Here is a 13,147-nt window from a genome sequence, read left to right on the forward strand (position 1 = left end):
CTTTCAAAAGGAATTTAGTTTTGACTTAATATAAAAACCTTATACCCACTGGAGCCATCAAACCTGGGCTTCCTTAGAGAGTCTTGGAATGCTAGGCACTCAGACGTGCAAGTGGAAGGTCAGTGACTGGTGGCGATGCTGGAGAGGAGATTCACATAAACGGGGGAGGGTGAGCTGAATGAAACAGATGCTCTGCCTGCCCCGGGATTCTGTAGTTCTGGGATAATGAATCCTCAAGAGTAACCATTAGGTTTATGAGATAAGTCTGGATTCAGCTGTGAGTAACAAAAGCCCAAGTAATTATGGCACAAACACAGGGGGCATATATTTCTCAGGCAAGAAGAAGTCTGGAGATGGAAGTGTTGGCATATGTTTGGGTCCCAGTCCCTCTCAGCAAATGCCTTCACAGGGACTCCTAACATCAGATCCTCTCACCATCTGCTAAGTTAGAAAGCCTGGGGACAGAGGCTGGGTGGGGGAGGGGGTTAGGACAGAGTGCCTCTCCCGGGGTATCTTCTTATCTTCCCCTAATATTTCCAGGCTGACGTCTCCATATCTACACAGCTACAGCTGGGTCACCTGACCACCGCTAGCTGCAAGGGAGGCTGGAAAAGCAAGTATTGGGCAAAGAGAATGGGATTGCCACAACTGGCTGAGGCTAATTACAATCCTGCTCCAGGGCTGGGAATGTGGCCTGCCCAAACAATATTGGGGTTTAGCAAGGAAGGGGGGCAATGGCTGCCAGCATGCATTGCAAGCTTTTTATCTCAGTGATAGTGCCTCATCTCTCCCTCCTTGCCCCTCCCCCTTGGGGGAGGCTCTGGGAATCAGGGAAAGGAACACACAGTTCTGGGTGGCACAGGAGTAGGTGGAGAAGTGGGAGGAGGCAACAAAGAGCAATCATTAGAAGAAAGCTTTCTTAGCTGGCTTCTTTTTTTCAATTTTCTTACAATGGCTGTAGATGACTTTAAACTATTTCTGGTTCTTTGGAAATACACAAGTCAGGTCCAGCTGGCAGGGATACCTGTTATCCAGCCTGAGGAATGCCAGGGAAAGGCGACACTTTGACCTCGGCCTTGAGGGCTGCTCTGGGGCAGCCCCCCACCTTCACCACAATCCAGCTCGGGGGCCCTCGACTTGTGCACAGCAGAGGAGCCTGGGCATAAAAGACCTTCTCGCCCAGCTGCTCTGAGTCTGTGCCTCTGGTCACCTCCTCCAGGCTGACCTCTGGGTTTGCACAGTGCCCTCCTCACTCTGCCCCTGGCATTGCCTTTCCCCTGTTATCCCACCTGCCAGTCCTAAGTGGATGAACACTGAGAGGGGGCCCCATCTCCTCTCCTTAAATCTTCTCATGGGTCAATGAACTCCCCTCTCCAGCACACTCAGTTCCTCTCTCAGCCCACTTCCTCCCAGGAAGCCACAGCAGAACTCCTGGGGCTTGGGATGAGAGTGGTGAAGCCCGAGGTAGACCAGGATTAGGGCCAGACCTAAACTGTGCCATTGACCGTGCTACTTCAGAGTCTGCTGAGAAGACCCCCGGAGAACGGGAACCCATGTTAGAAAAACAAACATCGCCTCACCCCATCCCTGCCCCACCATCCAGGATTCCACGCCCCTGGGTGGGGGAACCCACCTTGGGTCTGTCCAAAGTCTCCCCCAGCAGAGGATTCCCGGGTCATTTCCACCCACCTACCCCTCCCCTCTTCCCCAGCCCCTGGGTGCGCTCCAGTTCCGCCTTCTGTGGGTCTCTCCCCCTCAGCTCCCCTGAGGCCCTGACACCCACCCCTAGGTACACATCCTGCGCTCGGACGCCCTTATGGTGCAGTACAACTCACAGTTCCCAGCAGACCAGCGGCAGCACCTGCTCCTGCACCCCTTCTTCTGGAAGCAAATCTCCCCCGTGTCGTGCGGGGAGACGGCCTGGCCTGCCTCCTTCTCCCACACTGCCCCCTCCCCACCTGCCAGGCTGGGCAGTCTCTCAGGCCCCAAGGGCGTCTGTGTGAATGGGGTTCGGGGCACACAAGGTGTCTGTGGGACCTGACTTGTGCCTAGAGGGGACTAAGCAGTTTCGGAAGGTTTGCCCACAGTGTCCCCCAAATAGGTGACTTCTCCCCTGGTGCACAGGAGACTGGGCCAGACCCACCTGCCTGCCTGTCACCTGCACCCCCAAGACGTGCACACGCTCACACATCAATGGTCCCCAGGGCTGGGTCCCCAGGACTGCCATCCATTAGCCCTCTGTCCGACAATGTCAGTAGTCTTTCAAGGAGCAAATACTGAGCGCCTACTGTGTGCAGGCCCTGGGGCTCCAGCTGGGAACAAAACCAACAACTGCCTGCCCTGCTGTGCGTGCCCCGCCCCGGGGGGCCCTGTCTGGCTGCCTCCCTGTCCTGCCCCAGGCTGCGTCCCTCTCGGACACCCAACCGGAGCAGGCCCGTCACCTGGGTTTGCCGTGTTCACAACATACATGACTCTCTGAATTTATCTTCTTTATCCTGTTTTTAAATTTTTCTATCCCCCCTCAACTGCAGGAGGGCAGTGATTTTTGCACTCATGATCACGGTCCTCACACACAGCAGGTGCTGAGGGCAGAACTGCTGAATAAAGGAGAATACCGTGACGTTCCTTCGACCTCTCTAACCTCTTCTCCTGACATTTCCATTCTCTCTCACTCCTCTTTGCTGTTCCTGAATATGCCAGGCAAGGTCCCTCCTCTAGACTTTTGCCCTGGCTGTTCCTCCACCTGGGCAAGTCCTTCTGCCTGCCTGGCTCCCTTTAGGAAAGGCCTGGTGGCTCAGATGGTAAAGAATTTGCCTGCCGTGTGGGTTCAATCCCTGGGTTGGGAAGATTCCCCTGGAGAAGGAAATGGTGACCCACTCCAGTATTCTTGCCTGGAGAATCCCAAGGACAAAGGAGCCTGGCAGGCTCCAGTCCATGGAGTCGCAGAGTCGGACACTATCGAGTGACTAATCCTCATTCACTCCCTTCAGATCTTTGCTTAAATTTCCCATTGTTCGTAAGGTCTTCCCTGAATACCCTCTCCTCACACCACAACTCCTGAAGCCCCTTCCTTTATTTTTTTTTTGTCCTCAGATGTTGATCACATGGAATATATTAATATTTTACTTATTTACCCCCTACAATAGAACGTCAGCTCTCCCCGGGCAAGGATTTTGGTGTCTTGTTCACAGACCTATCGCTAGCACCCAGCAAAATCCTTCATATACACTAAGTGCTCAATAAAACGTGAGGGGAGACGAATGTCTGTGTCTCTTACCAGATGCGAGCGAGCTTGGGAAGGAGTGCTCTGTTGAGTTCACCGCTGCAAGGCCATCAGCAGTGCCCCAGCAGGGCTCCCATGATCCAGATGAGCTTTCTTTGTCCCCCCAAACACCCAGCACTCCCTGCTGCCCCCCAGCTTCCAGCTTTCACTCTCATAAGCCTCTGGGTCCACCCACCCTTCCCAGAGTCTTAGGATAGTGGTAGACAGTGTACCTTCTAGGTTCCCTCCCAAACTTTTGATTTCCTCCCTGGTGAGGAGGAAGAAAAAGGAGAGGAGGAAGTGGAGGACCAGGAACAGCCGCCTCTATGTTCCAGCTAAAAACCCTGCATCTTCCACGTGACTGAGGCCTGGTGGGTAGGTAATGAGGTATGAATGCCCAGTCCTGGGCTTGAGAGGGAGAGGCCAACAGTGCCAGCTCCCAGACCAAAAGGACAGGGGACCAAGCAATGGGGATGAAGCAGAGGTTCCCCAGGAGCCACTGCTGCTTCCTGGACCGTTCGCTGTGCTTGTCTTGCTGCTGGCAGAGTAGCCAGTCCATGTGCTTGGGCTCTGCACCAGCAAGATAGATCTGGATTCAGATAGCTCTGCTATCTACTGGCTGTGTGCTTTTGGCAGACTTCTTAACCTCTTTGAACCTCAGTTTCCCCATCTGCAAAATAGGACATAATAACAGTACATCACAGGAATGACGCAATGCTTAAATAGCAGGTATTTTACTATGCATAGAGTAGGCACCCAATCAATAGAAGCTGTTGTCATTATCTATACAGTTAGAAGGTCTCAGAACGATTTCAAAAGACTCTCTCATCCTATCTGATTGTATATTATTGTTAACAAATAGCATTGTGAATATTTGTTTCACAGATGAGATGACTAAGGCCCAGAGAAGCTGCCAAACTTCCCGAAGTCACAAAGCTAATAACAAAAGATTAGACTCTGGTTTTTATCTTTCCACTCCCTTCCTCCAGAGACCTTCCATGAGAATTTCGTAACTCCCTCTCCTGTGAAAGTGCGGTCGCCTGAGCACATTTCTGTGGGCCTTCTCAGTGAGCACGAGGATTACAAGCTCAGAACACGTGAACTGGGAGTGGGTCTGGCGGCGGACAATCAGAACAAAGTGCCTGAGTCTTGAGAGTGGAAATAGGTGGTAATGCTGCGGGCAGATGGGCAAGAGACATTCTAACACACAATAATCATGGCAGGAAAGGAAATGCTGTGGAAACAGACCACCCAGGAGGCATAGAGGCTTAACACAACACAAGTGGGTTTCTTGCTTGTGCAAAGTCAGCTGTGAATCAGGACATTCTCCAGGGCCACCATCCTCCATGTGGTGACTCAGCCTTTCAGGCCTCTCCCAGCCACAGAGCGTCCCCTGGTCACCCAGCTGTGGAAGGGAATGAGAACTGCAGAACCTGAAGTCATAGTTTAGCGATCCAGGTTCCCTGGGTGCCTCTTGGAGGATGAAATCAACCCTCACCCAGAACTGGTTTGGATGTTGGAATGGATGATGTCACATATATCAAAACAGCATGAAAAGATTACCACTCAAATAATGGACCTTTCCGAGGACAGCAGGCCAGGTGCACGGGGGTCTGAGTCGTAGGGCTGGAAGGCTGGGCGGCTTTGACTTTTACTGCAGCTAGGAGATGGGGCCAGGGTGCGGGTCCCCCAAGCAGGCTTGGGTTTGTGTAGTTTGCATCTCCCACCAGCACCAAGGGAGGGAGGGGGGCTGTTATCGGCTGGCCTAGATGTGGGGCAAAAGGGGTGTGAAGGCTCAAAAGATATCATTGGCCAATCAAAAATGGAGTCTTCCTTGGGACTTCCCTAGCCATCTATCAGTTAGGACTCCATGCTTCCCCTGTAAGGGGTGTGAATTCCTTTCCTGGTCAGGGAACTAAGATCCTGCAAGCCACGCAGCATGCCCCTCCGTCAAAGAAGTCTTCCTACCTGAAACCATAAACTTCTAGAAGAAAACATAGACAAGTGTTTGCACTGGTCTTTGCAGTATCTTTCTATTAATAGTTGTGACTCTTCAGGCAAGGGAAACAAAAGCAAAAATAAACAAATGGGACTATAGCAGATAAAAACTTATGCACAGCAAAGGAAATCATCAAAAAAATGAAAAGACAACATACTGAAAATGGGAGAAGATATTTGCAAATGATATGTCCAATAAGGAGTGACCATCCAAAATAATATGAAGAACTACAATCAACAACAAAACAACCTGATTAGAGCTGCCTAAGGCAATGGCACCCCACTCCAGTACTCTTGCCTGGAGAATCCCATGGATGGAGGAGCCTGGTGGGCCGCAGTCCATGGGGTCTCAACTGAGCGACTTCACTTTCACTTTTCACTTTCATGCCTTGGAGAAGGAAATGGCAACCCACTCCAGTGTTCTTGCCTGGAGAATCCCAGGGATGGGAGAGCCTGATGGGCTGCCGTCTATGGGGTCGCACAGAGTCGGACACGACTGAAGCGACTTAGCAGCAGCAGCAGCAGCAACAGTCATTAGCTCTGGGTCCTGGGAGCCAAGCTCTCCTGGCTTATTAAAATAATAATAAAGGGTTTTGTGACAGCAAATTGCTCCCACTATACATTCTCCTTTTGTCCTTTAATAACAGAACCCCGCAAGCTTTAGCTGGGCACACGGATGTCCAGATGAAAACTACATTTCCCAGCCTCCCTTGCAGCTAGCTGTAGCCATGTGACTAACTTTTGCCTGAAAGTGAACGTGTTAGTCGCTCAGTCTTGTCTGATTCTTTGTGACTCCATGGACTGTAGTCAGCCATGCTCCTCTGTCCTTGGAGTTTTCCAGGCAAGAATACTGGAGTGGATTGCCATTTCCTTCTCCAGGGCATCTTCCTGACCCAGAGATTGAACCCAGGTCTCCCACACTGCAGGCAGATTCTTTACCATCTGAGACACCAACTTTTGCCTAGAGGGTTGTAAGTGAAAGTAATTCCTGCTGCCCTTTTAGGAAGGGTGAGCTGCCTGCTGCCCCTCTCCCCCCTTTCGTGTAACTGGAAGGTGGACCCAGCAGGTACGGTGGTGCACTCTCTCTGACTATAGAAGGAAAGAAACAATTTGAGGCAGAGCGTCCCAACTCGTGTGTCTGGAGATGTGGGTGCCTTCTGCCCTCAGGAGAGCCTCTTTAGGGCCCCAAGACCCTTCTACTCTTATGCCAAGGTGCTATATCAATATGACGTTGCTATGTGTGTCGTGCTGTAAAAAAGGGGAAAAATGGAAGGAAACAGAGCAGCAGATGACTGAGCAAGAAGGTGGAAGGAGGTGGGGGCACATGACCTCTCCCAGCAGAGCCTCAGCCAGCCTCCCCCCAACCTCCAGGCGAGAGGCAAAGCATCCACCTTGCTGAAGCCATCATTAGAACAGGATTTTGCTTTTGCAGCCATAAATTTGTGTCCTACAGAACACAGATGGTTTGGACTTGGAAATGATCTTATTGTCTACTCATAGGGAAATAGTTAAGCAGATATGGTCCATGTATAAAATAAAATTAGGCAGTCACTACTGTGTTTTTTGTTTTTTAATTTTTATCAGAGAATAGTTGCTTTACAATGTTGTGTTAGATTCTACTATGCTGCAAAGTGAATCAGCTATATGTATCTATATATCCCCTCTTTTTTGAATTTCCTTCCTATTGAGGTCACCACAAAGCATTGAGTAGAGTTCCTTGTGCTATACAGTAGGTCCTCCTTAGTTATCTATTTTATACATAGTAGCAAGACATTGCTGTTTTAAAAACTATTTTGGTGACATGAGGGGAATGATTGAGATATAATGAGATAGGAGAAAAAGAAATTTATGATCTTGGGGTGATGCAAAGGATCTCTGAATTACACTGTGTTTATGTCAAATGAGGAGTGGTGAGTGGGTCCAGGGCAAGGTGACCCCGAGGCAGACTGACCTGGGGTTGAGGTAAAGACTCAGTGTTCCAGTCTGACCCAGGAGAGTGGGTCAGGGTTGAGTATGCAGACTAAGCAGGCTAATCCAACTAGAATCAGTCTTAGGATGTTTGCTGAGAATTGTGACACAGATGTTTCCTTTCCCTGGGGAGCCTGATTTCTCCATATGTGAGGTGGATTTGTGGTTAAGACCCTGCCCTGTGGAGCAAGACAGCCTGGGGTCCAACCCCAGCCCACTTGGAAACTTTAAGAAGGATACTTTGAGCCTCAACGGCCTATTCTTAAACTAGGGATAATTATAGTACCGACTATAACTTTGTTGTGACAATAAGATGAGTTGATACAGATAAGAAAACACATTGCACAGTGTCTGGAACATAGTAAGTGCTTGATAAATCTTAACTGTTATTATTATGTGACACCTGGAACTTTTACAGCTACTGGGAAGGAATCCAGCCAGAGGGCCATGGAGCTACTGGATTCAACCAGACCCGAGGCCAACCTGCTACTGCACTTGCAGTTCTGACCACCAGTGAATTCCCTCAGCATCCAGACCAGTTGCAATTGTTTTATTTTTTGGATACTTGCAGCAGAAAATACACCATGGTGAGACTTGGGTAAGACATGTAGCTCTGTGAGCCTCAGTTTTTATTTTTAAACATTTATTTGATTGAAGTATAGTTGATGTACCATGCTGTGTTAATTTCTGCTGCACAGCAAAGTGATGCAGCTATATATCATATCCATTCTTTTTTCATATTCTTTTCCATTATGGTTTATCACAGGATAGGGTTCCCTGAGCTATGCAGTAGGACCTTGTTGCTTATTCGTTCTATACATAATAGTTTGCATCTGCTGCTGCTGCTGCTGCTAAGTCGCTTCAGTCGTGTCTGACTCTGTGCGACCCCATAGACGGCAGCCCACCAGGCTCCCCCATCCCTGGGATTCTCCAGGCAAGAACACTGGAGTGGGTTGCCATTTCCTTCTCCAATGCATGAAAGTGAAAAGTGAAAGTGAAGTTGCTCAGTCATGTCAGACTCTTCTCGACCCCATCGACTACAGCCTTCCAGGCTCCTCCGTCCATGGGATTTTCCAGGCAAGAGTACTGGAGTGGGGTGCCATTGCCTTCTCCAAGTTTGCATCTACTAATCCCCAAATTCCAATCCATCCCTTTTCCCTCCCCCAGCAACTACACCCCCACAAGCCCACTCCCTTCCCACAGTTTCCCCCTGAGACCACCAGGCTTCCAGACAGGGCCAAACCATGGGAAGCTCTATCATGTCTCTTCTTTCAGAACAATCCCTATCTGGTTCCCTCTCCCAGGAAGCACAGACAGAGACCAGAGCCAGGAAGTGACTTTAATGTCTTTTGAGCAAGATGAGGCCCCTCAAGGAGGGGCGGGAGGAGGGTGTTAGTGACCAGACTGCATCCTCCTCTAAATCAAACGGCACCGACGGCTACAGTCTGGGTCCTTGTGTATGCAATTCAGGCCTACTCGGCAGGGGCATACGATGTTGATGGCGCTCCTGGTCTGCAGAAAATCAGTGAGAGAGTTGAAAGCCAACAAGGAGCAGGGAAGAAGGAGGCTTAAACTTCTTGGGGAGCAGAAGCAAGAGCCCAAGTGATGGATGAGACAGACTTGAGGTCTGACAGCTCTACAGCTCATAACATTGTGACCTCAGGCAAGCTTCTTTCTCTTAGTTCCCTCATCTGTCAAATGGGAATACTAAGGGACTTCCCTGGTGGTCCAGTGGCTAAGACTCTGAGCTCCCAATGCAGGGGCCCAGACCCCTGGTCAGGGAACTAGATCCCAAATGCTGCAGCTAAGAGTTCACATGCCAGAACTAAAGATTCCCCCATGCCGGGATCTTTAGACCTAGTGCAGTCAAACAAAATTTTTTTTTTAAGGAAATCATAGTAATCCCATTTGTCATTGAGGGAATTAAACAAAACAAAGTAGATTAAGTGCCCATAATGAAAAGACCCTCTGGCTACTTCAGCTGTAGAGTTAGGCCACAGGAGGGACCTGGCTGTCTCCCTGAGCACTGGCAGTTCTCCAGACAGAGAGATGGAGACTGAGCCCAACCTCCCTAGAAAGGTTTGGGCCCAGGGCCAGAAAAAAGGCAAGCAAGAACAAGACATGCCGTGCGTTCTGCTCCCTGCATTTCCACCAGCTGATAACAACCATGCTTCACTGAGCACCGTCATTGCCAGGATCACATACTTTTCCCAACAAGCTGGTCGAATGGGTACCGTAGCCCCATTTTACAGATGAGGAAACTAAGGCTCAGCGAGCAGAAATTATCTGTCTAAGGTCACAAAGACAGGGGTTGGTAAAGGCAGGGTTTAAATTCAAATCCAATCCCAAAACCATTGACCTGCCTGGGCAGCTCCTCTCAAGAAATTCAGTCATTGCGGCAGCGTGGTAGGGATGGATTGGGAGGTCTTTTCCCACCTGCTCTGCGGCAGTGATGTTAGAGTAGAGATACTCATTCATGCAATAAACGTTTGTTGAGCAACTACTATGTGCAGGCACTAAGCTGGGCGGTAGGGGGTTCCAAAGTGAATATGCTTTAAGCCTGCTCTTGCAGAGCTCTGACCAGTGGTGGAGGCAGACAGAAGGCAGGCGGATCAGGGAGATACATGCTCTGCTGAGGGTGTGGGTCCCGAGGGTATGCGAGTTTCAAGGAGGGAAGGGTTCTTGGAGGAGGCGCCTGGAGGTGCATCGCAGGGCGAGCAGGAGTTTGCCAGGTGCAGAAGGGGGAAAGGACGCTTCAAGCAAAGGGTGAAAAAAAGCAGGTGCAGCCATGTGGGGTTTTTGAACGGTCCCCACCCTACGTACCAGCAGGCGCTGCCCCACGGGGGCAGGGTCTCACCTGGGGCAAGCACGTCATAGTTATTCTGGCCCGAGGGGCACAGAAGGCGCCGCCGGAGTCCAAGTTGACAAGACAGCAGTCACTGAAACACTCAGAGTGGTGGGAGCACCTAGCCCCGTTGGCCTGTGGGGACAGCCCCTAAGTCACCAGCTCTCTCGCCGTGCGTGTGGCCCCACGGATTTAGAGAGAGAAGTCCTAAAGACGCTCACCCCCGCGTCCCACCCCCCACTGCACTCAGAGGAGCAGGGGCGAGGAAGGGGGAGGTTAGGACTTTTCCCTCTGCTTCGTCTTTCCTGGGGACCCCCTCACCTCTGTGGGTCCCAAAGGGTCACCTGTGTGGAAGGACCAAATACTCCCCATCACACTTTAGTGGGGGATGGGGAAGGGACAGAGAATGGGGCGGAGAGAAAGACGAGGAAGGAAAAGGAGGAAAGAGCTGAGTGCCTAGAAGGGCACAGAGAGGGGCAGATGCTAGGGCAGGTATGCAGGGCATGACTGGGGGGCAGGACTGAGTGTCCCAGAAAGGGGAGGGGGAGGATGCTGCTGGTTATAAGGCCACTTTCTTTTACCTCCAGAGCCACTAGGGAGGTGAAGCAAGTCCTTTGGGAGCACACCAAGCTTCCAGCCTGAGAAGAAATCCCCAGTAGGGGGTGGTCCCCTCCCCTCTTCCCCCCCCACCCCGGCCCCGTCCCCCTCTTCTCTCTCCAAGCCCAACTGGCCCCTTCTAGATGGAGAGTGATGCCCCAGCCACCGCCCTCGGCTAGAGCGGAAGGTTTGAAACGTCTCTTGGCTCACCTTTGTAGACCCCTTTTTAAAGAGCACGAACTCTCCCCAGCAGGGGAGCAGGACCCCCGAGAGGAGAAGCGCGATGGCCAAGGCCATAGGCTTGGCAGGCAGAGATGCGGCGGCTCCGCAAAGCCGAGGAGCGGTGTGGGGAGAAACCCCTTGGCGGCCTCGTGACCGGTGCCCCAGCGGCCGCCCTGGGCTGGAGGCGGAGGGTGAGGGAGTTAATGGTCACAGGCCGCTCGGGAGCCGAGGCCAAACCCCGCGGAAACCCGTTCTAGCTCCCAGGAAGCTCCCGGCCCGCGGAAAAGAATGAGACTCTGGGCCAGATGATCGGATTTTCGGGGCCCTGGGGCCTTCCGTGTATAATGCTAAGTCGCGACAGTCGTGTCCGACTCTGTGCAACCCCACAGATGGCAGCCCACCAGGCTCCCCTGTCCCTGGGATTCTCCAGGCAAGAACACTGGAGTGGGTTGCCATTTCCTTCTCCAATGCATGAAAGTGAAAAGTGAAAGTGAACTCGCTCAGTCGTGTCTGACTCTTCGCGACCCCCTGCAGCCCACCAGGCTCCTCCGTCCATGGTATTTTCCAGGCAGGAGTGCTGGAGTGGGGTGCCACTGTCTTCTCCGTGTGAAATACTTACAAGTAAAAACTTAAAACTGTAAACTAAGACTTTTTCTTGCAAAATTATGCAAAATTTATATGCTGAAATGAAAACAGCTGGCTTCTTGATATTCGGACTCTCTTTCTGCCTTCGTTGCACCAAACTGCCTCCTGGCCTACCCTATGTTTTGGACAAGCCAGCCGGGACCTCTGGTGTTTCCCACACCCTCTCCAGGCCCAGACATGTGATCTGTAAGAATCAGGAGCCAAGAGAAGATGACCTCTAAGACGTAGAGGTCTCCCAGTTCTAAGAAGTCGATGAAGTGTCTAAGAATCTGTGAATCGTATGTGACTCAGCCACCTTGGTATGAGCGCAGGATGGAGGACAGGAAGACTGGGAAGGAAAAGGAGGGTTCTTTGGGGAGAGCTGCTGGCAGCAATCATGGGCCCTGGGGGAGGCAGACTTGCTTCATCTCTTTCCTCTGGATGAAACTCCCACCTCATCTCACCCTGGGCTGCTTCTTTGCTTTTAAAATTTGGCTCCTGGATTTCCCCAGTGGCCCAGTGGTTAAGAATCCACCCACTGACGCACGGTCACAGGTTCGATCCCTGCTTGGAGAAGATCCCACATGCCGCAGGGCAACTACTAAGCCGGGGCACCACAACCACTGAGCTGGCTCCCTAGAGCTGTGCTCTTGCAGCAAGAAAAGTCATCGCAGTGAGGAGCCCACGCACTGCCCCTAGAGAGCAGCCCCAACTCTGCAACCAGAGAACGCCTGTGAGCAGCAAGGAAGACTCAGCACAGACAACAGTAAATAAATATAATAAAAATTTTAAAATATATGTAAAATTTGGCCCTTACGATCTGAGGAGCCCTGACTTGATGGGGTGCCCTGACTTGATGGGGTGCCGTAGACTGAGTTGTTCCCCCCTCCTCCAAGTTCTTAAGTTGACACCCTATCCCCTAGTGTGATGAGATTTGGAGGTGGGGCCTTTGGTACATAATCAGGGTTAGATGAAGCCATGAGGGTCCCCTCAGGATGGGATTAGCACCCTCATGAGAAGGGACCCCAGAGAGCTTACTGTCTCTTTCTCTCTGCCATGTGAGGACCCCATGAGAAGGCAGCTGTCTGCCAGCCAGAAAGAGAATTCTCACCAGACCCAGACCACCCTTAAGCTGGATTTTTAGCTTCCAGAGGGTGAGAGATAAACGTCTGTCGTCTAGGCCAGACTACGGTGTTTTACTGTGGCAATGTGAGCTGACTATTATAGAGGGTTTAGGTCTTTTCTTTAAGAAGAACGGCCCCCACTGTGCTCAGAGGGGTTTGTGTCCAAGATCTCTGTCAGCCCTCCCTGTATCAGTCATGGTAATTACCACAGTCTGTCATAACAGAGAACTCTTGAAATTTCAGTGGCTTGGCACAATCATGCATTACTTGTCAGGCATGTAAGTTTTGATATGGGGCAGGAAGACTCTCTTCCATCTCATAGCCACATCATCTGGAAGACTGGCCCCCAGGGTCCTTACGGAGGAAGGGAGAGAGAGGAGGAGCAGGTACATGGACACCTCAGTGCCTCCGCCAGGCCTGACAGCTGCCTCTTCCACCCACACCATTGGCCACAACAAGTCACGTGACCCCGACCTTCTGCAAGGGAGGCCGGGAAATCCAAGTCCT

The 13,147-nt window shown here is 51.3% G+C and overlaps 1 protein-coding gene across 1 annotated transcript; it reads right to left on the minus strand.

Moving 5' to 3' along the window:
- Positions 1-8,548: 8,548 nt before the first annotated feature.
- CLPSL2 (colipase like 2) lies at positions 8,549-11,107 on the minus strand. The gene is made up of 3 exons (XM_040249838.1): positions 10,881-11,107; positions 10,086-10,208; positions 8,549-8,740 (listed from the first exon to the last, which is right to left on the minus strand). The coding sequence occupies exons 1-3, from the start codon at positions 10,965-10,967 to the stop codon at positions 8,645-8,647; spliced, it is 306 nt and encodes a 101-aa protein (XP_040105772.1). The 5' UTR covers positions 10,968-11,107; the 3' UTR covers positions 8,549-8,644.
- Positions 11,108-13,147: the final 2,040 nt, after the last annotated feature.

The sequence above is a fragment of the Oryx dammah genome, unplaced genomic scaffold (genome assembly GCF_014754425.2).
Source record: "Oryx dammah isolate SB20612 unplaced genomic scaffold, SCBI_Odam_1.1 HiC_scaffold_11, whole genome shotgun sequence".
Classification (NCBI taxonomy): Eukaryota; Metazoa; Chordata; class Mammalia; order Artiodactyla; family Bovidae; genus Oryx; species Oryx dammah.

Excerpts from the sequence above, each read along its gene's own strand:
- CLPSL2 (XM_040249838.1), bottom strand. The coding sequence starts at position 10,967 with ATGGCCTTGGCCATCGCGCTTCTCCTCTCGGGGGTCCTGCTCCCCTGC. Across the intron at positions 10,209-10,880 it reads TTAAAAAGGGGTCTACAAAG|GCCAACGGGGCTAGGTGCTC; the intron begins GTGAGCCAAGAG and ends CTGTCCCCACAG. Across the intron at positions 8,741-10,085 it reads CTATGACGTGCTTGCCCCAG|ACCAGGAGCGCCATCAACAT; the intron begins GTGAGACCCTGC and ends GATTTTCTGCAG.